The sequence below is a fragment of the Enhydra lutris genome, unplaced genomic scaffold, assembly GCF_002288905.1.
Source record: "Enhydra lutris kenyoni isolate GAN:26980312 unplaced genomic scaffold, ASM228890v2 scaffoldscaffold34, whole genome shotgun sequence".
Classification (NCBI taxonomy): Eukaryota; Metazoa; Chordata; class Mammalia; order Carnivora; family Mustelidae; genus Enhydra; species Enhydra lutris.
This window is the reverse complement of record NW_019154118.1, coordinates 19,130,913-19,153,765: the sequence shown is the minus strand read 5'-3', so window position 1 is coordinate 19,153,765 and position 22,853 is coordinate 19,130,913. Positions and strand designations below refer to the sequence as shown.

At 39.3% G+C, this 22,853-nt stretch overlaps 1 protein-coding gene across 1 annotated transcript; it reads right to left on the bottom strand.

Moving 5' to 3' along the window:
- Positions 1-1,938: 1,938 nt before the first annotated feature.
- Positions 1,939-21,457, bottom strand: LOC111154014 (NXPE family member 4-like). The gene is given in 8 exon segments (XM_022513363.1): positions 1,939-2,270; positions 2,273-2,415; positions 2,417-2,561; positions 4,920-5,126; positions 10,420-10,478; positions 10,990-11,632; positions 11,635-11,722; positions 21,410-21,457. Coding segments are annotated over 8 exon segments (1,665 nt in total).
- Positions 21,458-22,853: the final 1,396 nt, after the last annotated feature.

Sequence of the window (22,853 nt, the reverse complement as noted above, 5' to 3'; positions counted from 1 at the left end):
ATAGACCTCTGTGTGTCTTTTTCAAAAATCTGCTCCTTTCGCAAGACCTCCAGCACCCCTGACCCGTTCTCACCGCGGGTGAAGAGTGTGGTCACGGAAAGTCACTTCATAACAAAACAACACACGCTCTGCCCGTTTCCGTGGTTTCACAACTCTCCTTCATTCTGACCTTAGCAACTACAAGAGTCTACAGTGACGCCCAGGTTCAGGTAACCAGTCCCTCTCCCCCTTGCATTTTCTTCTTATTCTCCTGCTTCTTCTATATTCCTCCTTCCTCGACTGCCTTCTCATGGTAATTAGGATAAAATTCAAACTCCTTGCCATAGGCTACAAAGGCCAGACAGAACCTGGCCCCTTCCTTCCCCTCTATCTTCTCCCTCCATGTTTCCTGGTTTGACAATACTCCAGGCATCATGATCTCCTGTTCCTTAAATAAACCCAGCTCCGTCATATCTCAGGGGTTTTGCAATTGTCATTTTTTCGGTCTCTACTTCCTCTCATGGATGCCTCCTTTCCAGGAGTTCTATCTCCCTTGAAATGCCTTCCTCTCTGAGATGCCTTCTCTACTCGTCACCTGCATCGCCAGCACGTCATCACTGTCCATTAATTACGTCACATACTTTATTGATATGACTTTAGCAAGTTGGAATTAATTTATATCTTTTTTCATTATAGTGTAAATTCCTTGATGGCAGAGAATTCATGTGCCTTTTGATCACTTTATCTCTTAAGGACTAGATCAGTTCCTGGCACATGCTAGATAATATTTTTTGACCATCTCAATGTTTACTGGACACTAAACTGTGAACCGTGGTTCATGGGCAAATACGTAGAAAATTTATTATCCCTCACCCAAAGGAAACTGGATAAATGGATTATGTTTCTATTATAATTGTTCTTTCCTAGAAGTGGCAAGAGTAGGTCAGAGGCCCCGTGGTATCTGGGGCATAGCTTAGAGTGAAAAATTAAGAATAGGAAGCCAAATTGTTTTATAGTAATTATACTGCATCTTTCAACTGAAATTCTATCAGTCATTCTTGTTAGGTCAAGTTTTGGAAGGTCTGTTAGAACCCAGGAGAAAGAGATTAAAACATTAACCTATATGTGCAGATTATAGGAACCAATGTTTTTGATCATCTACATTGTGGTTTTCCACCATATTTCAAGCAGTGGAGCTTTCTTCAAATCAAAAGCCCTCCGACAAGTCCAACACACCTGTAAGTCAGCCTGGATGATGGCCTGGCTGACATGGTGTGCCAGAACTCGCACCCTACCTGCCAGGCACCTGTTCTAAGTCTTACCCCTCCAGGCAGTACCTGAAGTACGACCTGCAGCACACAGATCTGCACAGAGCAAGGTCTGAAGAAATCACAAGCCTTACACTGACTCCTTAATTTGGGAAATAGTCCGAGAGAGCTGATGTGCTTTACCCAAAGTTGTAACCAACTTCTTGAATCCTAGGGAACTGTGCCTTTACACATATTGTCTTTTATTCCTGGAGGATAAATTCTATCAAATCTGATTAGCTCCTACCAGTGGGAGTTCTTATAGGGAGAGAAAAGTCAGAGGTTTTCAGTATCCAGGAGGCCTTGCCTAGAATTCTGTTGCTCCTTAGGACAGCAGCCATGAAGAATTGCCTTACAGAATTTCTCTTGCCACTTGGAAATCATCTTGAGCTTGTCTTTAGCAGCAGAGACAAGAAAATGGGACGGCTTTCTCCAAATATTTTCAAATAACTTCATTGCACGGGATTTCCATGAGTCAGAGACCGCTTATAACCATTAGGTGTCTTGACTTGCCATTTGTGAAGAGTAGCGGGACTCTGGTCAAGAAGTGTAGCTCCTTTTCATGGGCATTTCTAATTTTTATTCTTAAGTGGATGCCCAATTAGAAATAATTTGGTTGAATCGGCAGTTTATGGATTAGGCATAGTGCAGATTATCTCATGCTAATTGGGAGTTCAGAGCCAAACACAGGAACTGACACGATAGCAGATTTAATTAAGTGAATGGATTTCAGAGGGGTCATCTGGCAAATATAGTTTAACAATATACTAACTTGATTTCTCACTACAGATTGCGGTGGGTGGACATTATTTGTGCCACGTGCAATTGTTGTATCCCAGGCATCGATGATGCCCACATTGAGATCTTGAAATATATCCTTAATGGCAAGATACTGGACATAACCATGAAAGTCACTGAATCTTTCCACATCACCGTGCATCTCCCTGATGTTTTCTGCCTTGATAATAACCATAGTGTCTGGCTTCTCAGAAGAAGACGTTGAACAGCCTTATAGATATTGAGGGTCCTTTGGATAAAAACATCAATGGGGAAGGGTCTGAAATGCTGACCCAGAGAAATAGCAATGACAGTGCTCTTTCCTCCTCCAGTTCTGTCAATGACTTGAGCTATATTCAGTTTCTTTCACTGAATAGGTCAATGGTCCAATCAGAGGGTAGCCATGTTTTTGCCACTGGATGTTGATATTCTTGTCCAAGTCCACAGCAAGTTGGTGTTGAAGTCTTCCAGATTCATGCAGATCCATGGACTTCAGTGCTGATGACCAATAGACGATCCCAAAATGAAACAAGTGAAAAGTTACAAAGATGATAAAGACAGAAGAAAAGGTTTGGTGTTTATAATACGTCAGTCGTGACTGATTACAGGTTTAAATGAAGGAATAGTTTTGAAACTTACTTGAATAATCCGAAGTATTCCATGGATAAGAAGTTATATAAGAAGTTCCCTTTTAGAACGATGTAGAAGCAAATTGACTGGGGATGGTAAGCACTGACGTAACTTAAGTTATATATATAGAATATATATAAGTATATAAAATTCCAGTCTTAGGGAAACAGAGTATGTGGAGAAATAGGTTTACTTGTGTGTGTTTTTTTTAAGGCAAAGACATCAATTAGTACTTTCTCTATCTTCAAGCTTAATCTACAGCTCACAAGATGTACAAAATACCTAAAAAATTAACTACATCATGCTCCAATGAAGTTACGTCAGTGCTTACCATCCCCAGTCAGTTTGCTTCTAAGTGATTCTACAAGAGAACATATGTAACTTCTTATCCATAGAACACACACAATTGTCATGTTGTAGAAGATCAAGAGATTAAATGACCTGCTCAGGGTTACACAGCTAGTGACAGACGCTGCACCTCGATTTGAAATTCCTCCCAATTCTTGTGAAAACTATCTACCCAATCTTAGAACCCATGAAAATAGGAGCCTAATACGAATAGAATAAAATGAAGTCCTTCCATTTTCCATCCTATAAATTAGGCCTTTATCAGACTACTGGGGCCAGCTGCTTTGTAGTCAGAACTTCGGAGGAAAATATGTAGAAAAGGATTATTAATGCTTTGTAACAAGTACCATCTTTGAAGTAAAGGGCTATATGTAAAGTTTTCACCCACAGCGTTTGAAAATAAAGACACCGGAGCATTAGTGGAAGGAAAATGGCAATATCATGGTCTTCTTTCTGCTTCTAATTTACTTCAATTTCCTTTTCCAAAGCCTGCTATAAAATGTAACTTTTAACAAAACGTGCAACAGATATTTTGCTACAGTTTAAAAGGTTAGACAAAGAGGGGGGTAATTCATTAAATTCTGTGCTTTTCATAACCTAAGAGATCCACTGTTACACGGAAGGTGATGCTGAAGATTACCCCCAGATCCTGAGTTTTACAAACGAGAAAACGGAGGTCTGCAGGAGTTCAGAGATCACAGTTTACAACTCCCCCCCTCCCCCCCACCTTTTATTGCGAATTCCACCTATTGCTTGGAGCCAAGTTCCCTACGGTTTTTCCCTTTTTATTGGGAGGATCAGCTGACCTTCTAAGTTTGAGATCCCAAGAGTGGCAGCATGTCAGGCCATAACAGAGCCACAGAAGGTGCACTGTCCCCAGGGAAGACAGACAGGACCCAGGACCCAGTAAGCAGGAAGTCACAGTTTGCCAGGTAAGAGTGCTAAGATCAACCGGTGAATTCTGAATTATTATTGGTGCGTCCTTTGTTTAGTAGGTGGAGTAGGTCTAGGATTCTAGCCACTGGATTCCAACCCCAACTTGGACATGGGATACAGCTGCAGTAGCTCTTGTTTACTGGACCCTATGTGTCTATGGTCCTTGCTTGTTAAGTATTTATAACCATTATCTCATTTAGTCTTCATAACAACCACCAGATAATATTGTGTAGCTGGATGAGGAAAATGAGGCACAGAAAATAAGTAACACGTCAAAGGCCATCGCTTCTAAGTGGCACAGTCTATGTATGTTAGATAACACAGCCCATGCTTGTAAGTATTATTTCTAATGGATGCCAAGTCATCGCCTTGCTCCTGGAATCTCTCTTTTCATGTAATGACAATAGGGACGACAGCTTGCACCAAAGAGGGTTTACCCATGTAACAAACAATTCCAAAAGCATTGTATATATTACTTCATTTTGCCAGGTGTGTACTATTTTCACCTCCATTTTACACATGAAGAAACTTAGAGGGACAACAGTTATGTAACTTGCCTAAGATTACCCAGATAGGACCTGCAGAAGCCAGATTTTGCCCCCAGGAACTCTGGATCTAGAATCCACACCCTTAAGCATTATGCCGATTGTAGAAAATGGACAATATAAGATCTTATATTATTTTCAGCTCTGTCAATGACTTTCTGGGCATGCTGGCTACATTCTGAGGTACGCATTGGGATAGGGATGGAATAAACCTTCTCTGCACATCTTCCATTCCAGTTAGATGAACGTATTCTTTTAAAGGAAAGACAATTATGTGTTGAAAAGTTTCAGTGTGTTGTGGTTAAGAAATATGAAGAAGGCATATCCTACTGCTTCCTTGGAACAAAAAGTAAAATTTCTGAAAGGGATATATATAATAGCTTAGACTGAGGCATACTGTCGATACTGTTTTTGAAATATTCCATCCACTGGCGGGTCGTGGAATCGGCCATTAGATATATGAATTTTCCTCTTAGGCATTCTTTCATTTTGATTGGAGCCAAACTACAGGAGACTGGATTCCATGTCTCTTTCCAAACATGTCCCCCAGGGATTGTGGATGCCATTCCAAACTTGCATTTCTTTTTCATTGGAACTGTTTTTCCTGCCAAAAATAACAGCAAGAGAAGATCTAAAATATCACATATTCATCAGTACTTATTAAGAACCTACTATCATTTCTAAGTATTCTCTTAATAGGTCACGAGGGAGGTGAAAAACCCTATTGAAGCATCATCCTCTTAATAAATAGTTATTTTTAGTAAAATCTTTCTGATATGAATTTTTTAAATAGTGCTCGTTAAAGTTTATTATAGGGAACATGTTTTTTGCCCCTCGCTCCCCCAAAAAGAACCCTCTGGGTAAAATTTAAATATTTGTTTGGCTTCCTCTGAAAGTAAAGTTGTCAGTTCTTGCTTGGTAATAAAAACTCAATTATTGGGGCGCCTGGGTGGCTCAGTGGGTTAAGCCGCTGCCTTCGGCTCAGGTCATGATCTCAGGGTCCTGGGATCGAGTCCCGCATCGGGCTCTCTGCTCGGCAGGGAGCCTGCTTCCCTCTCTCTCTCTCTCTCTCTGCCTGCCTCTCTGTCTACTTGTGATCTCTCTCTGTCAAATAAATAAATAAAATCTTTAAAAAAAAAAAAACTCAATTATTTTATCATTTTAGCCCATTTGACCCTCAAGTTCGTCACACTTTGTCATAGCGTCATAAGTGACATCGTCAAACTGGAAATTCTTTGAACAGAGGGTCCTGGACGGCAGCGTAGGCAGACCCGGGACTCACCCCCTTCCATGGATACACCAAGTCTACACCACATACAAAGCAATTCCTCCTGAAGAACCGAGGGCTGGTTGAACAGCTACTTCACCATGAATGACGGAGGGACCACACAGAGGAGGATAAAAAGATGAGGATAACTGTAGGAGCCCTACCTCCAATGCGGCAACTCGATTAGGGAGGGATATCAGACTTGCTTGTCCTGGGGCATAGTAAAAAACAGCTATTTAAGAGGCAACTAGTGTTTAAGTAAAGGAAATCCACTCATTCACACTGAATCATCTGCCAAAAAAGTAGTGGAACTACTGAAACTCTTTTTGGGGTTGGAGATGGACAAGGACTGTGTGTGTGTGTGTGTGTGTGTGTGTGTGTGTGTGTGTGTGCATGCGCGCACTCCCCCTCCACTGTAATAGCCTGGATGGGAGCAGGGTCCAGGTGCTCTGGCTAGTTTATTAGGGCTTCCCTAGGAAGTCCCGGGCCTCTAGTTCACATCAGCTCCCACTGCCCCCAAAGGCACCACCCCATCCCAACAGTTTGTGCCCTCCCCAGCTCCATCTGTCCTGCCAAAGGGCCCCAGAATGGCAGGCCACAGGATTTCCCCAGGCCATGCCTGACCCAGCTATCCTGCCAAGGTGGCTCAGGCAGCCCTGGCATGGTGGACACCAGGAACCCACCGGCATGTACCCACTCCAGACTCAGCCATCTCACAAGGATGGACATAGCAGGATCCCCTGGCCCATGCCCACTCCAGGCCCAGCTATCTCATGAGGGTGGCCCCACCCCAGTAACACCCTGGAGACCCCAGGCCCATGCCTGCTCCAGCCCCAGTCATCCAGGTTTTGGCAACCTGGTGCCAAAACCACCAGGCACACAGTTTACACAGAGAATGCTCCTACAAGGCCACTCTTTTAAGACAGAGAGAGGTAACTATTCTGCTTAATTAAAAAAAAAAAGATAACAAAACAAAACAAAACCCACAAAAAGTCAAGCAAAACGAGGACCAAAGAATTACGTTCCAAATGAAAAAAAACACTAAAACCTCAGAAAAACCCAAATGAAACAGAGATAAGTAATTGACCCAATAAAGTGTTCAAAGTAATGGTTATAAAGAGACTGACCAATATGGGCAAATGGAGAACTTCAATAAAGAGTTAGAAAATGTAAAAATGAGTCAGCACTAAAGAACACAAACTGAAATGAAAGTAAACTAGAGTAAACCAACAGTGGATTAGATGAAACAGAGGAATGGAATCTTCTGGAAATTATAAAGGGTTTTCTTTAAACAGAAAAGGGGCTATAATGAGAAATACACATATTTGTATATAAATATATAGAATATATATATAAAAGAAAAAATTAATTGATAAAGGCAACTATGCAGTAAAGGCAGTAAATCAGCCTCTTAAAGAACTAGTATGAAAGTTAAATACAAAAATAGGTTAAACTATGACCATAAAAACAGTTAAAGGTTACACAAAATAAAAAGACATAAAATAAGACATCAAAAAAAATGGACAGTGGGGGGAATAAAATTGTACTGTTTTATGATGCATTTAAACTTAATTGACTATCAGCTTAATACATATATGTGAATATATGAACCTTATAGTATCCATGAACAAAAATCTATAATAGATAAACAAAAGAGGAAGGAACCCAAATATAACTGTCAAGAAAATAAATTAAAAGGGAAGACAAGAACAGAAGAACCATAAAAAGAACCAGAAAACAATGAATAGAATAGCATTAAGTACATACCTATCTATAATTAAGTGGACTAAATGCTCTAATCAAAAGGAAAGAAAGAGAACAGAATGCACAAGTTACCAATATTAGAAATGAAAAAGGATCACTAAAGATTCTGTAGACATTAAAAGGGTAACAAGGCAATATTACAATAAAAGTGAATGCCAACAAATTTCAAAATTTAGAGGAGATGGATAAATTCTTTGAAAAATACAACTTACAAAATTGATACAAGATGAAACAAAACATCTGAATAGGCATATTCATGTGAAATAAATTAAATTTATAATTAAAACTTCTCAGAAAGAAAAAAAACAGACATAAGGTGGCAAAACAGATAAAAAAAACTAAGACCACCTGTATGCTGCCTACAAGAGACTCATTTCAGATCTAAAGACACACAGGCTGACAGTGAAGGAAAGCAAGATATTCCATGCAAAGGAAAATTAAAAAGAAAGTTGGTACACAATATTTGTGTAGGACAAAATAGACTTTAAAACAGAGAAAGGCATCACATAATGATAAAGGGCTAAATCCAAGCAGGGGATATAATGTTTGTAGTATTTATGCAACCCAACATAGGAGCACCTAAATACATAAAACAAATATTAACAGACACAAGAGGAAATTGACAGTAGCACAATAATAGTAGAAGACTTAAATACTCCATGCTTCCGTCAATGGTTACATCATCCAGATACTTTTAATAAGGAAACACTGGCCTTAAATGACACATTAGATCAAATAGACTTAACAGAGATCTATAGAAAATTTCATTCAAAACCTTCAGAACACACATTTTTAAAGTGCATAGGGAACATTCTCCAGGATAGATCACGTGTTAGGCCACAAAACAAGTCTCATTAAATTCAAAAAGACTGAAATCTTACCAAGCATCTTTTCCAATCACAATGGTATGAAACTAGGAATCAATTACAAGAAGAACTGGAAAAACCATGAACACATGGAGACCAAACAGCAAGTTACTAAACAACTAATGGGTTAAAAAAAATCAAAGGAAAAAAAAAAAAAAAAAAAAAAAACAAAAAAAAAAAACCTTGAGGCAAATGAAAACAGAACCACAACTCCCCCAAATCTATGGGACATGGCAAAAACAGTTCTAAGAGAAAGTTTGTAGCACTATAGCAAAAAATAAACCAAAAAAGTCCAAATAAACAGTCCAATTTTATACCTAAAGAAACTAGAGAAAAAGAACAAAGCCTGAAGTTAGAAGAAGAAAAGACTTACTAAAGATCAGAGTGGAAATAAATGGAAGAGAACATGAAAAAAAAAAAAAAATAGAAAAGATCAATGAACTAAAAGCTGGTTGTTGGAAAAGGTAAACAGAATCAATTAACCACTATCCAGATTCATTAATGAAAATAAGAGAACACAAATAAAATTGGAAATGAAAAAGGAGGGGTGCCTGGTGACAATCAGTTAAGGGTCTGCCTTTGGCTCAGGTCATGATCCCAGGGTCCTGAGATAGAGCCACACATCTGGCTCCCTGCTCTACAGGAAGCCTTGCTTCTCCCTCTCATCTGCCCTTCCCCCTCATTCATTAGCTCTGTCCCTCTATCTCTCAAATAAATAAAATCTTAAAAAAAAGTGAAAACAGAGAAATCACAAATGATACTACATATGTAAAATATCATAAGAGATTATATGAAAAAATTACAGGCCAAAAATTTGGAAAACCTAGAAGAAATGAATAGCTTCCCAACTCTGAATTATAAAGAAATAGAAAATCTGAATAGACCAATTACAAGGACTGAAAATGAATCAGTAACACAAAACTTTTCAAAAAGCAAAAGACCAGAACCAGACAGCTTCACAGGTGAATTCTAATAAATACCCAAAGAAAAGTTGATACCTAGGGGCACCTGGGTGGCTCAGTGGGTTAAAGCCTCTGCCTTCGGCTCAGGCCATGATCCCAGGCTCCTGGGATCGAGCCCCGAGTCGGGCTCTCTGCTCAGCGGGGAGCCTGCTTCCTCCTCTCTCTCTCTGCCTGTCTCTCAGCCTACTTGTGATCTCTATCAAATAAATGAATAAAATCTTAAAAAAAAAATTGATACCTAGTTTTCTCAAATTATTCTAAAAAAATTATAAAGAAAGAATGCTTCCAAACTCATTTTGCAAGGCCAGCACTACCGTGATACCAAAACTAGGCAAATACATCACACACACAAAATTATAGGTCAATATCCATGATGAACTTAGATGAAAAAAACCTTAACAAAATATTGACAAACCAAATTCAACAATACATTAAAAAGATCATATACCACACTCGAGTGGGATTTATTTCAGGAATGCAAGGATGGTTCAGTACCTGCAAATCAATGTGATACATGTATTAGCAAATTAGGATACAAATCACATGATCACCTTAATAGATGAAGAGAATGAATATGACAACATTCAATACACGTTTATAAGAACTCTTAAATTGAGTATTAAAAAAACATATCTCTACATAAGAGACTCTTAGATGGCAGGTTAGAAACCTCTAGATGGTGATTTTTGGGCTTATCGTGATGTGGGAAGGAGATGATGGTGCTGATGTGGTGAGGGAAACACCTAGGTGTAAATAGAGAGTTTTGACAGTTGAAGGTTATCATGTTGAATGAGCAGGTAATCTGTTGCCCAATAAATAGATTAATGATGAATTATAGTTACTTAAACAGGTTTATGATACCCTAGTGATTCCAAACATTTATTCACTTGGGTAACTGATATCTTGGCTTACCATGGAGAAGACTGATGTGCAGAGATACCAATAGGGCAGATAACAATGAACAAGTCCACCAGAAGAAAGAAACCCTATGAATGAGTTTAGTGCTAAGCACCACCCATCATCCCAGGGAGAACTTACTGTTGCATTTGGAGACATTAAGGGCATTGTTTCCCATAATCTCTACACCCACATTTGCCCTTAAAGAGACAGATACAAAAATTAATCTGCAAGTGACCCCAAAGATCAGGAAACGTTAACAGCCACATTACTTATCGCTTCAGTGATTTCTTAGTGCTAATAATTGGCTACTGTACCCACAGTTTCAGGCCATTGATTAAATTTCCCTTCCTTTGCTTATTAGTCCAGGGGTACAGATACCCAGAAGGGATGCAAGGTAATTTATTGAAGTACAGTAAGAATATATTCGAGCATGCACTTACATGTATGTTCCTCATTCCCTTTCAATTTTTATTTTGTTTACATATCTTTTTATTTCACTGATAAGGGTTAAAAATCCAAAAAGACTGGGGACTACTGGAACATAAACACTGTCCCCAAATGAAAATGAATTCACAGATTTTTTTTTTTCTAAAATGGCTCTTCATAGAGTCCCAAAATTGATATATTCAGAGCTCTTTCCTTTGGATCAACATGGAGGCTAAATCATTGCCACATTTTCCCAGGTAGTCTCCAGAAATAATTATTTACCTTTTGAAGAGGCTCCCTTCTTGTCTGCTAAGATAAGAAACCTCCGTGTTTTTGGAATGCGTGTGAGTGAGTGCAGCACAGGACACGTGCTGAGGTCTCACACCGTAGGAGGCTTCTTGGTCTTGAGCACCCAGGTACTCACAGAGCTCAGTGTTGGAGTTTAAAACTGGGGCACAATCAGTATCGACATGGGAGGTGCCACTGGCAAACTGGCCCGTGAACGTCACCCTGTCATAGCCTTGGTTCCTTGCCCTCCAGAGAGCCAACACCCCTTCACTGGGGTGGATGAGTAGGACAGACAGAGAGACCCAGCCCTCCCGGAAGAGGGTAAAACTGACAAGGTAAGTGCTGTTGTTGAAGTCTGTCACCTTTCCAGAAGCACCTGCCTTCAGGGCTGGGGAGGACATCCTGGCCCTCTGGAAGTGCCCGCCATATTCCTTCCTGTGACCCAACTGGTCCCTCACCCCCAGCAGGATGTCTAGCTGATCCCCCCTGCAGTAGGCATCTTGAGGCTGGAGGATGGTGGCTGTGCCGTGTGCAGCACTGGTGTTGGTGCTCATGTGGGTGAAAGGTCTGGGTGGGATCAACTGGTCTAGTTTCTCCATGATTCTCTTTATTCTTAGCTCAGTCTCTGCTGATGAACTACTGGATGCAGTGGTAATTCAGGACTTGAGGACTTCATGATAAAGTTCCAGTGATGGAGGGAGAGGGGCAGCTTAAATACAGTCCATATCTGAAATGATAATGAATACAATAAACATAGAGAATGTTTTTATGTAATATGATTTTTGGTAGGCTAGCCAACTTTGATCTTTTATAGAATAACGGGACATAAAAAAATAAAATGATACTGAGATTTTATCCTTGTGTATGTTTCATGGGCAAAATAATTTTCCTTAAATTTGGTGGTGGAACTCCATTTTTCACTGGCTAATATATTTTGGGTTCTAGGATCTTCTTTCCTAGAGTGATGATGGTAAAATAGACATTTGCTGGGCAGTTGTGAAGACGTGGAAAATGTTTTTTAACTGCATAGCGCACAATGAATGTTTATTGTCCTATTTCTTAATCTTAAAACTAGAATTCAGTCATTAAAAAAATCCCTAAGAAAGTGTTTAAGATGCATGGGGGTTTTATGTAAAATTTGATTTTTTCCATTTGATATTTTATATGTTGCTTAAACATTCTATGATATGTATCAGTATTTTTCAGATTGCTTTAGTTAACTTAGGAGATAATAAACATAGGTTTATAAAAATATTTATTTTCTAATAAATAACACTGATTATTAAAGATGAGACAACGCCAAACTATATAGGCCAACCATTGATATGTCACTGTTAATATTTTGGTGATTTTTCTTTCATTCTCTACATGCCATTTCACATGATTGTGAACAAACTGCATATTACCAATGAATTTTGATATTTTAAAAATCAGTTGTTAGAAACCCCACCTTATGGGACACCTGGGTGGCTCAGTCGGTTAAGCAGCTGCCTTTGGCTCAGGTTACGATCCCAGGGTCCTATGATCGAGTCCCACATCAGGCTCCTTGCTTGGCAGGGAGCCTGCTTCTCCCTCTGCCTCTGCCTGCCACTCTGCCTGCTTGTCCGCTTGCTCTCTCTCTCTCTGACAAATAAATAAAATCTTAAAAAAAAAAAAAAAAAAAAGAAACCTCATCTTATATCACTGGCTCACATAGTATTCCAGCCCGTGGATACAGCTTAATATTTTACATATGTCCATCTTTTTGGACATTTATTGCCTTCAACTTTTCTCTTACTTATACGTCAGTATAAACCTTTGTTATAAATCTTTGCAATCCAGGTTATTGGTCCAATGTGGTGAACACTGTCAAAGGTCTTTTTTTTTTTTTTTTTTTTAATTTATTTGTAAGAGGAGGGAGAGAGCGCATGCGCACGTGAGCACAAGCAGAGGGAGTGACAGGGAGAGGGAGAAGCAAGTTTCCGCAAGGAGCCTGATGCAGGACTCCATCCCAGGACCCCAGGATCATGACCCGAGCCGAAGGCAGATGCTTAGCCCACTGAGCCACCTAGGTGTCCCAACACTGTTAAAGGTCTTAATATACACTATGAAATTGTTTGCCAGAACAATTCTCCTGCTGATAACAATGATAAACTCTAAACCATAAAGAAAGAAAAATCTCTGCAAGTGCTGGAAAGTGGCCACCACAAGCAGATGGACACTGGACAGAAGCTGAAACTTGGAGTAAAGAACAGCACCGGATTGTTTTATGAGGGGCGCTATCTACCGTTCTTCAAGCGAAAGGGAGATTATACAAATAGAAACACAGATCTTCAGGAGAGAACGAACAACACCAGAGATGGTAACTATATGGATAAATACGAAATACTATGGACATTGGGGAGGGCATGTGCTATGGTGAGTGCTGTGAATTGTGTAAGCCTGATGATTCACAGACCTGTACCCCGAAGCAAATAATACACTATATGTCAATAAAAAAAATACTATATGTTTGTGTCCTAAGTTCTCTAAAATACATGGTTATTCAAAATAAGAACTGTAATTTTGTAATAATATGACAATGATGGCATAAAGAATGGCTTGGCAAATAGAAGTAAATGTTTGAAAGGTTATTACAGATCACACGAAGTAGCATGATACTAACTATAAAAGAATATGCATTATAATCTCTAGAGGAACTAGTTAAAAAAACTTATAGCTGTAAAAAGAATAAAGAAACTAACAGGAAATTCTAAAAAAAAAAAATCTCAATCAATCCAAAAAGAGGAACAGAGAGGCCAAAGAGAAAACAAACAGCAAACGGGTAGACTTACATCCATTCAATAATTTCATTAACAGTAAGTTGACTGGACATTCTAAGACAGATAAAAAAGCAAGACCCAACTATTTGCTGTTTATCAAGAATGTAGTTTAAGTATAAAGTTTTCTATACATTGAAAGTAAAGATGGAAAACAACATGCCCTGTAAGCATGAAAAAACTAATATTAATGTTAAAATAGACAAGACAAAGTGTGTCACCAGACATAGACATAGACATTTCAAAGAGTGGTAAGAATCAATTTGTCAGAAAACAGCACCATAAATGTGTATTGTGCCTACGCGTACATATATTTTACGTGAAACAAAATTTGACAGAATTAAAGGGACAGAGAAATCCATAATAATAATTAGAAACTTAAAATCGGTCTCAGTAGTTGCTATAGGAACTTAAAACTACTATCTCAGTAGTTGCTACTTAGATTAAAAAAATGAGTAAAGACCTAGAGAATATGAACGTTATCATAGTAATTAATGTCTTAACCATCACAATGCATTATAAGGTATTTTTTAATTGCTACAACTTCACATGAAAATTTTAAGTGATGTTTAGTGTGAGAGAGTATTACTCTGTGCAAAAATGCTTTGGTAAAAAATAAGCAGGAAAACCTGATTCAAGATGAAGGGCAAAAGACATAGCCTCAATTTCCCACTAGAAAACCTAATGAAAAAGAAAAAAAGATTAAAAATTTCTAAGTATTCTGAGAAATAGGATGAGATACGTTAATTAGACCAGAATTTGTAAGAAATTTGAAAAACAATGGTGCCTTCCTGTCTTAGTTGGTACAGCATAAGACTCTTTTTTTTTTTAATTAAAATTTTATTTATTTACTTGACAGAGACCACAAGTAGGCAGAGAGGCAGGCAGAGAGAGAGGAGGAAGCAGGCTCCCTGCTGAGCAGAGAGCCCAATGCGGGGCTTGATCCCAGGACCCTGAGATCATGACCCGAGCCGAAGGCAGAGGCTTTAACCCACTGAGCCACCCAAGTGCCCCAGGCATAAGACTCTTGATCTCAGGGTTATGAGTTTGAGCCCCACATTGGGCAGAATGATTACTTAAAAAAAAAAAAAGAATCTGAAAAACAAAAGGCAGAGGAGCTTAGATCAAGGAAGAAAATCATGGCTCCGAGTGCAGGTCAATGAGAATTCTGCAGAAGGTGGAAGCCATTCCAAGGAAGCAGTTTAATAATAAAATACCCAATTTAGGGGCGTCTGAGTGGCTCAGTGGGTTAAAGCCTCTGCCTTCGACTCAGGTCATGATCTCAGGGTCCTGGGATCCAGCTCCGCATCGGTTCTCTGCTCCGTGGAGAGTCTGCTTCCTTTTCTCTCTCTGCCTGCCTCCCTGCCTACTTGTGATCTCTATCAAATAAATAAATAAAATCTTTTAAAAAAAATAAAATAAATAAAATAAATAAAATAAAATCTTTTTTTTTTTAAAAATTTTATTTTTTTATTTGATAGACAGAGAACACAAGTAGGCAGAGAGGCAGGCGGGGTGGGGGGGGTAGGCAAGCTCCCTGCTGAGCAGAGAGCCCGATATGGGGCTTGATCCCAGGACCCTGAGATCATGACCTGAGTCGAAGGCAGAGGCTTTAACCCACGGAGCCACCCAGACGCCCCTAAAAAAAATCTTAAAAAAAAAAAAAAAAAAGATTTATGATCATGAGAAACAGTGTAAAACTGAGTTTGGAAGAGATTAAGGAGGTAATGACTAAATTCAGTGTGGGATCATGTCTTGGGTTCTGGAACAGAAAAAGGACATTAGTGGAAAAAACTGTGACATTCAAATAAAGTCTGTAGTTTAGGTAACAGTCACTAACGCACCAATGTTAATTTCTTGGTTCTGTACACTGTCCAATAATCATACAAGATGTTCATATGTGAAGCTGGCTGAAGCCTATAGAAGAACCCTCTATACTGTTTTTGAAAACCTTTCTGTACTTATAAAATTATTTCAGATTAAAAAACTTACGAGCGCCTGGGTGGCTCAGTCAGTTAAGCATCTGTCTTTGGCTCAGGTCATGATCCCAGTGTCCTGGAAATGAGCCTGTGTTGGGCTCTCTGCTCAGCGGACAGCCTGCTTCTGCCTCTGCCCCGCTCCCCACCCCTCACCCTCTGCTGCTCACCCTGGCTTGTGGGTGCTCTTTCTCTCTCAAATAAAATCTTTATAAATTTTTTAAAACTTTCTCAAATGGTAGAAATAATATATTTCTCCATGAAATGTTTCATTTTCCCCATATTGTCTACCAAATAATTCAGCAAATGATTTATTTGTCTATACAGAAGAGGTGCTATGACTTCTACTGTTTCATGTTGCCATCTACACATGGTAGAGTTCTAGGCTCTTCATCTCGCTTGGTATGTTTTTCATCTATAAATGTTGCACTATTTTTTTTTTTTTAGATTTATTTATTTTTTGAGCAAGAGGGAGAAAGAACACGGGAAGGATGGGGAGAAGGGAAGGAGAGACAATCTCACACAGACTTCATGTTGAGCATGAAAACTGATGTGGGGCTTGATCCCACCATCCCAAGATCATGACCTGAGCCAAAATCAAGAGTCAGAGCCACCCAGCTGCCCCAGCTTTTTTTTTTTTTTTTTTTAACATGTCTTTGTATATCTTATTTTCTGGGGGTAAATCCACTTTTGATGCTCCAAATTTTCAAAATCAGCTAAAATTAGCTATCCACTGTACCTTTCTGTTCCAATGTTGTTAAGAATCCATGCTTCTAGATTGAGGTTCCAAGATAGAATACTAACAGGATGCTGGTTCCTTCATTTGATTCAACACCAGGTGTGCCACAGAAGGGAGAAGCTGGTATATTTAGATCTTAGTGAAAGCTGTAAGAAATCCCGAGGAAGTCCAAGATTATGGATTCTGACGTCCCTGTTGGAGGTTAGGCTTTAGGAGGAGGAAGCCAAGCCAGGGCAGGAGAAAGCTGGTAGTCAGGAACAGGGAAAAGATGGAGGCAAGCATTCTGGGTCCTTTAAATTTCCTTGCAGCGGTTAGAACACTGATTGCTATCTGGAGGCAGTGTAGCAGCATCCAGCCCCGCTAGAGAAACCTGAGGGCAGGGAGGAGAAACCCTCAGGTGCAAATGAGCGAATTAGTCCTCAGCTTTAACTCCTTCCCTCTTGCTACCCATGGGGAGGCTATTGTCATTTTTTTTCCAGATGGTACTTTATTGTGTGGGATTTCTCCATGCCTATAGCATGTTTAATATTCCCAACCCCTTGCCCCAAATGCTTTAACAACAGTGTCGTCACAGCAGCCCCTGAATTCCCTGCACACATTTCCCAACACCATTCTTGGTTGAGGAGCTGTGGTTTAGAGGATGGAGTCCCAAGAGGATGACAGCTCTTGGGACAAGCTGTACTTAAGGGGAGGCACAGAAAAGTCACTTGAGATCAGTGTCACAGTGTGTGTGCAAGACAAACTGGAAACTGTTGAGGAAAAATCAAAATGGGCTTTTAGCCCTAAAGAACCCTTCCAACAATCTCTGTACACTCACTACACTGAGGGCAGGAGCTAGGGCTTGGAGTTTGGCAGGTTCTCCTAGGGAGATAGGACTGTTGACAGTCACGGATAATCCCAGGGAAATGTGGCATCACAGGAAAAATAATGAGACAGCCGAAGGTACACCCACTACGTAAGAAAGGGAAAAAGTAATGGACCACACTGAACAAGAATTAGAGTTATTATAGTATTAGAGAGCAAGTGGAGATGCTGATTGTCTGATTGGAAAGCAGAAAACAAGCAGTCATAAAAAAAGAATGAGTTGAAGCTTCTAGGTCTGAAATAAATAATAAATGATAGTCTGGTGCAAGAGGAGAACGCATACAGAAGTCCAGTTAGGAAACTGAAAGATCAGATTGAGGATCTCTCCCAGAAATCAGAGAGTAAAGAGTTGAAAGAATACAAAGGACAAAAGATACGGAGCAAAGAAATAAAGAGGTCAACATCCATAAGGATCCAAAAAAGGCAGGGTAAAATCCAAGTAAACAAACAGACACTATTATTTTCAAGTACATGTGGAAAAAAAAAAAAAAAGACCACGTATGGGGTCACAAGGAAAAACCTCAACAGCTATTAAATTCATTATTTAAATGTAAATCACAATGAAATCACAACAAAATGTGGACAGTGAATAATAACGAAATTCCCTCCACCAAATGTAGAACACCACCAAGTTATACCGAGAGGGAAATTTATAACTGTAAATACAGCCATTAGATAGCAGGAAGAATGAAGACGAAATGAGTTGGATGTCCATGTCCGGAACACTAAAGGAAGAGCGTAGTAAACTTGTAGTAAAGAAATGCCAAGTAAAAGAGCAGATGTTGATAGGAGCTAAAGCAAAGAAGTAATAACCATCAGAACAAAAGTTTAATTCCTAGAACAAAACTAAAACGTGTGCACCTTTCCAATAAATCTGATCAATAGAAAGGGAAAATATACAAATAATCCATTTGGGGAAAAACGGGTTTACTACAGCTGATGCAAAAGACGTTTGAAATCACTAGAGAATACTAAAATACCTACAGCCATACATTTACAAAGCTTGACACAGGAACTATTTTAAAAATATATGGCAATAAAATTGATGGGAGAAGAAATAAACTCAGGAAAGGTAATTATTCTAGGCATAGTACCTTCGTTGGAAAGAATATGGCTTAAGGTTGGGGCGGGGAGAATAACTCCGACAGGAGAGAAACCTGGTGAATATCCTCAGCCAGATGACCAAGGTCAACATCAATAGTGACAAATCAAGTTGATAAGATGTACACTTGATACACAGTGATAAAAAAGACACTTCACCTCTGTAGTCTTCTCCAAACCCCTAACTTCAACCTAACCATGAGAAATACCAGATACATCCCAATTGCTGAACACTTTATGTAAAATACTTGATCAGTCCTCCTGAAAATCAAGTCCTCAAAAACCAGTGAAGTTGGAAAAACTATTATAGCCAGAAGGAATTTAAAAAGACATGCCAGCTAAATGTAACATAGGATCTTGGAACAGAAAAAGGACATTATATTAAAAACTAAAGAAATCTGAATATAGTTTTTAGTTAATGACAATGTATCTGGCTCATTAATTATAACCATATACCATAGAATATGTGTTATCATAGTAACATATACAACATATGCACATTTATGTCATAATATAAATGTTTGATGACAATATTTTAATAATACAATGTAGAATGAAAAAATATTTAGGAACTCTACTATCTTCTCCATTTTTCTTTAAATCTAAAACTGTTCTAAAAAACTAAATTTATTAGGGGCACCTGCATGGCTCAGTCCATTAAGCATCTGCCTTTAGCTCAGGTCATGATCTCCGGGGCCTGGGATCGAGCCCCGCATCAAGCTCCCTGCTCCAAGGAGAGCCTGCTTCTCCTTCTCCTTCTGCCCCTCCCCCCGCTCATGCTCTCTTTCTCTTCCTCTCTCCCAAATAAATAAAATCTTTAAAAAATTAAATTTATTAAAAAATCTATGATCTCCCTGATATGAGGATGTTGAGAGGCAACATGGGGGGTTTGAGGGGTAGGAAAGGGATAAATGAAACAAGATGGGATCCGGAGGGAGACAAACCACAAGAGACTCTTAATCTCACAAAACAAACTGAGGGTTCCCGGGGGAACAGGGGTAGGGAGAGGGTGGTTGGGTTATGGACATTGGGGAAGGTATCTGTAAAGCTGGCGATTCATAGACCTATACCCCTGGGGCTAATAATCCATTATATGTTAATAAAAAATTAAAAAATTAAAAAAAATTAAATTTATTAAAAAATCCGAAGTGTAATTTTTAAAGAATATAAATTCATAATAAAAACCTCTCCAACTTGTACCACAAAGCACAAATTTTACCTGATTTCTACCCTTTCACCTATGTTATATAAACTATTTAGAAATAGAAAGAAGTCTGAAAATCCCTCAAATTATTTTGTGAGGAAAGTACAGAAGGGAAAAAAATTAATTTTACTACAGGACAGAGCTGAATAATGCTAAGTAGGTGACTACCCAGTTGAATTCTGTAATATACAGGGGAAGAAAACCACCATGGCTTCATTTTGTCCCAGAAAGACAGCAATGGACGTCCACTTTATTTTGCCATGAGGGATCCAAGTCAGAACCCCAGGGTTCATACAGAGCTTATTTTAAGCTGAAGACTTTTGAGATTCAATGGATGCAGAAAGAACCTTTCATGGAGCATCCTTTATTTCAGGAAGAGCAGCAACTTCTGGGAAAGGCAGCTATCATAAATGCCCCTCTGGGGAGTTTCATTGCTGTGAAAATGACCAGTGACCCCTGCATAAACCAAGGTTAACACAAACTTTCTTATAGCCTGTTTGTTCTTCTAAAAAACAGGTTGTCTTCTCTAAAGAAACTTATTTGTTCTTCCCCAAGAGCCTTTTCTCCCTCCTCCCTTTTCCCTAATAAGTTAGATGGATAAGCCTCCAACCTTAAATATTTAATAAGACAGCTACTTTTTTGTTGGCTCCTACATGCACATATGTGAACATTTTTTTCTTCATGCTACTTTGTCTTTTGTCAGTGTAATTCACAGGACTCCCTTTACTAAGCAGGAGGGAATAGAGGAACAGTTTTTCCTTCCTGACAACCACATTAACATTTAGATGAAGGAAATGTGATCCTTTCACTTGATGCTGAAAAAAAGGTCAATAAAATGCAGCACTCATTTATAATTAAAAAATAAAACAATGTAAAAACAACATCTCAGCAAACTAGAAATAGAAACCTGATTAGTATAATAAAGGATATTTATTAAAACCCTACATCTAATACATTACACTTACCTGTAAAGTTTTAGAAGAATTTATACTAGTTAGGAAGAAATTAAAATGGTCTTCCACCACAACTTTTACTCAGTGTTTTCCTGGGATTGTAGTAAAAGTAGGAAGACCTAAAAGGAGGGGGTGGGGGGAAGGCAAGAGGAAACAAAATAAGAAAATTGTCTGTTTCATGATAATATAAAAATCCACATAGATAATCCACAAATTATTAGAAGTAATAAGAAAGGTTGGTCAAATTGTTTGATATAAGATAATGAGTTGAATTTTGTCTCCCCAAAATTGATATCCACCTGGAATCTCAGATGGGGACCTTATTTGACCAGCCTCAGCTGTCCTCCAAGAAGGCCCCAGAAGACAGGCCCAGAATTACATGCCCCAGGACACCCCTGAACAGTGCTACCACAGCCCCAGCCATTTCACCAAGATGACAGAGGTACAGAGCATTTTGGAACACCCCAGGTCTGTATATGCTTCAGCAACAGTTGTCCCACCAGAGCCCCCCCAAGTGCAGACTTCCCCAAGACCTTGTGGCCCCTACCTACCTCAGCTCCAGCTGTCCCATCAGGGAGTACCTGCACAGCATGTCCCTAGACCATCTTGTCTATACTGACTTGAGCTCCAGCCATTTTGTCAGGCTCCCCCTGAGTGAAGTACATTGGTGCCACCCATTCCATACTTGCTTTGGCTCCAGCTGCCCTGCCCGGATGCCCCTTACATAGAGTATCCCATGACCTACCCACCCCCTGCCTGCTTCACTTCAGTTGTCTCACCAGAGTGCTTCTGTGCAGAGTGCCCTGGACCTTCCAGGCCATGCCCATGTTGGCTCCAGGCATCCCACCATGGCGGCCCCAGTGTAGAGGGTCCCAAGTCTCCCAACTTGTGCTGGCTGCAATCACAGCCAGCTGGCCAAGCCACCAGGTATATGCAGTCTATGCAGGGGGTATTCTTGCACAAGGCCATTTGTCCAACGCATGGGGGGATGAAAACTCACAAGAATGTAAACAAAGGTGACAGAGGAATGTGTTCCAAATGAAAGAACAAGACAAAAACTCAGAAGAAGAACTAAACAGAATGGAGATAAGCCACCTACCAGAAAAACAATCCAGAGTAAAGGTCATAAAGACAAGAGTGGAAGAAGTCAGCAGGAACTTCAACAAAGAGGGAAAATATAAAAACCAATCAAAGTTGAAGAAATAACTGAAATGAAAAATACGCTAGAGGGAATCATTAGCAGATTGGAGGATGCAGAAGAGGAGATCAGTGGTCCAGACAAAGTAGCAGAAAGCACCCAAGCTGAACAGCAAAAAGAAAAAGGGATTAAAAAAAAAATTGATGACAGGTTAAGAGATCTCTGAGGCAACATCAGCTGTACTAACATTTGCATTTTAAGGTGCCACAAGAAGAAGAGACCAAGAAGACTTACTTGAAAAAATAATAGCGGACAACTTCCCTAACCTGGCAAAGAAACAGACATCCAGGTCCAGGAAGCAGGGAGCTCCAAAGAAGATGAACCCCAGGAGGTCCACCCCAACACACATAACATTTAAAATTTCAAAGGTTAATGACAAAGAGAGAATCTTAGCAACAGGAGAGAAATAATTACTTACTAAGATAAGTCCATAAGGCTAAGAACTAATTTGGCAACAGAAATTTTGTATGCCAGGGTGCATGGATAGCTCAGTTGGTGAGCATCTGTCTTCAGCTTGGTTCATGATCTCAGGGTCCTGGGATTGAGTCCCACATCAGGCTTCCTGCTCAGCAGGAAGTCTGCTTCTCCCTCTCCTTCTTCTGTTTCCCCTGCTTGTGCGCGCTCTCTCTCTCTCTCTCTCACTCTTTCAAATGAATAAATAAAACCTTAAAAAACATTTTTTTTGTATGCCAGAAGAAAGTAACATGATCTATTCAAACTGCTGAAAAAGAAAAAAAAAAAACTACAATCAAGAATACTCTAACTGGCAAGATTATTGTTCAGAATGGAAGGGAGATATAAAGCATCTGCCAGACAAAAAAAAAGTTAAAGAGGCTCACCATCAGTAAACTAGCCTTAAAAATATAAAAGGACTTCTTTAAGTGGAAAAGAAAAGGCCAGATCTGGAAGTAAGAAAATTATGAAAAAAAAAACCTTTCATGAGCTAAAGTAAATATACAATAAAGGTCACTCATCACTCATCACTCACAGATCAATCACTCATAAAGCAGATTATAAGGCCAAAA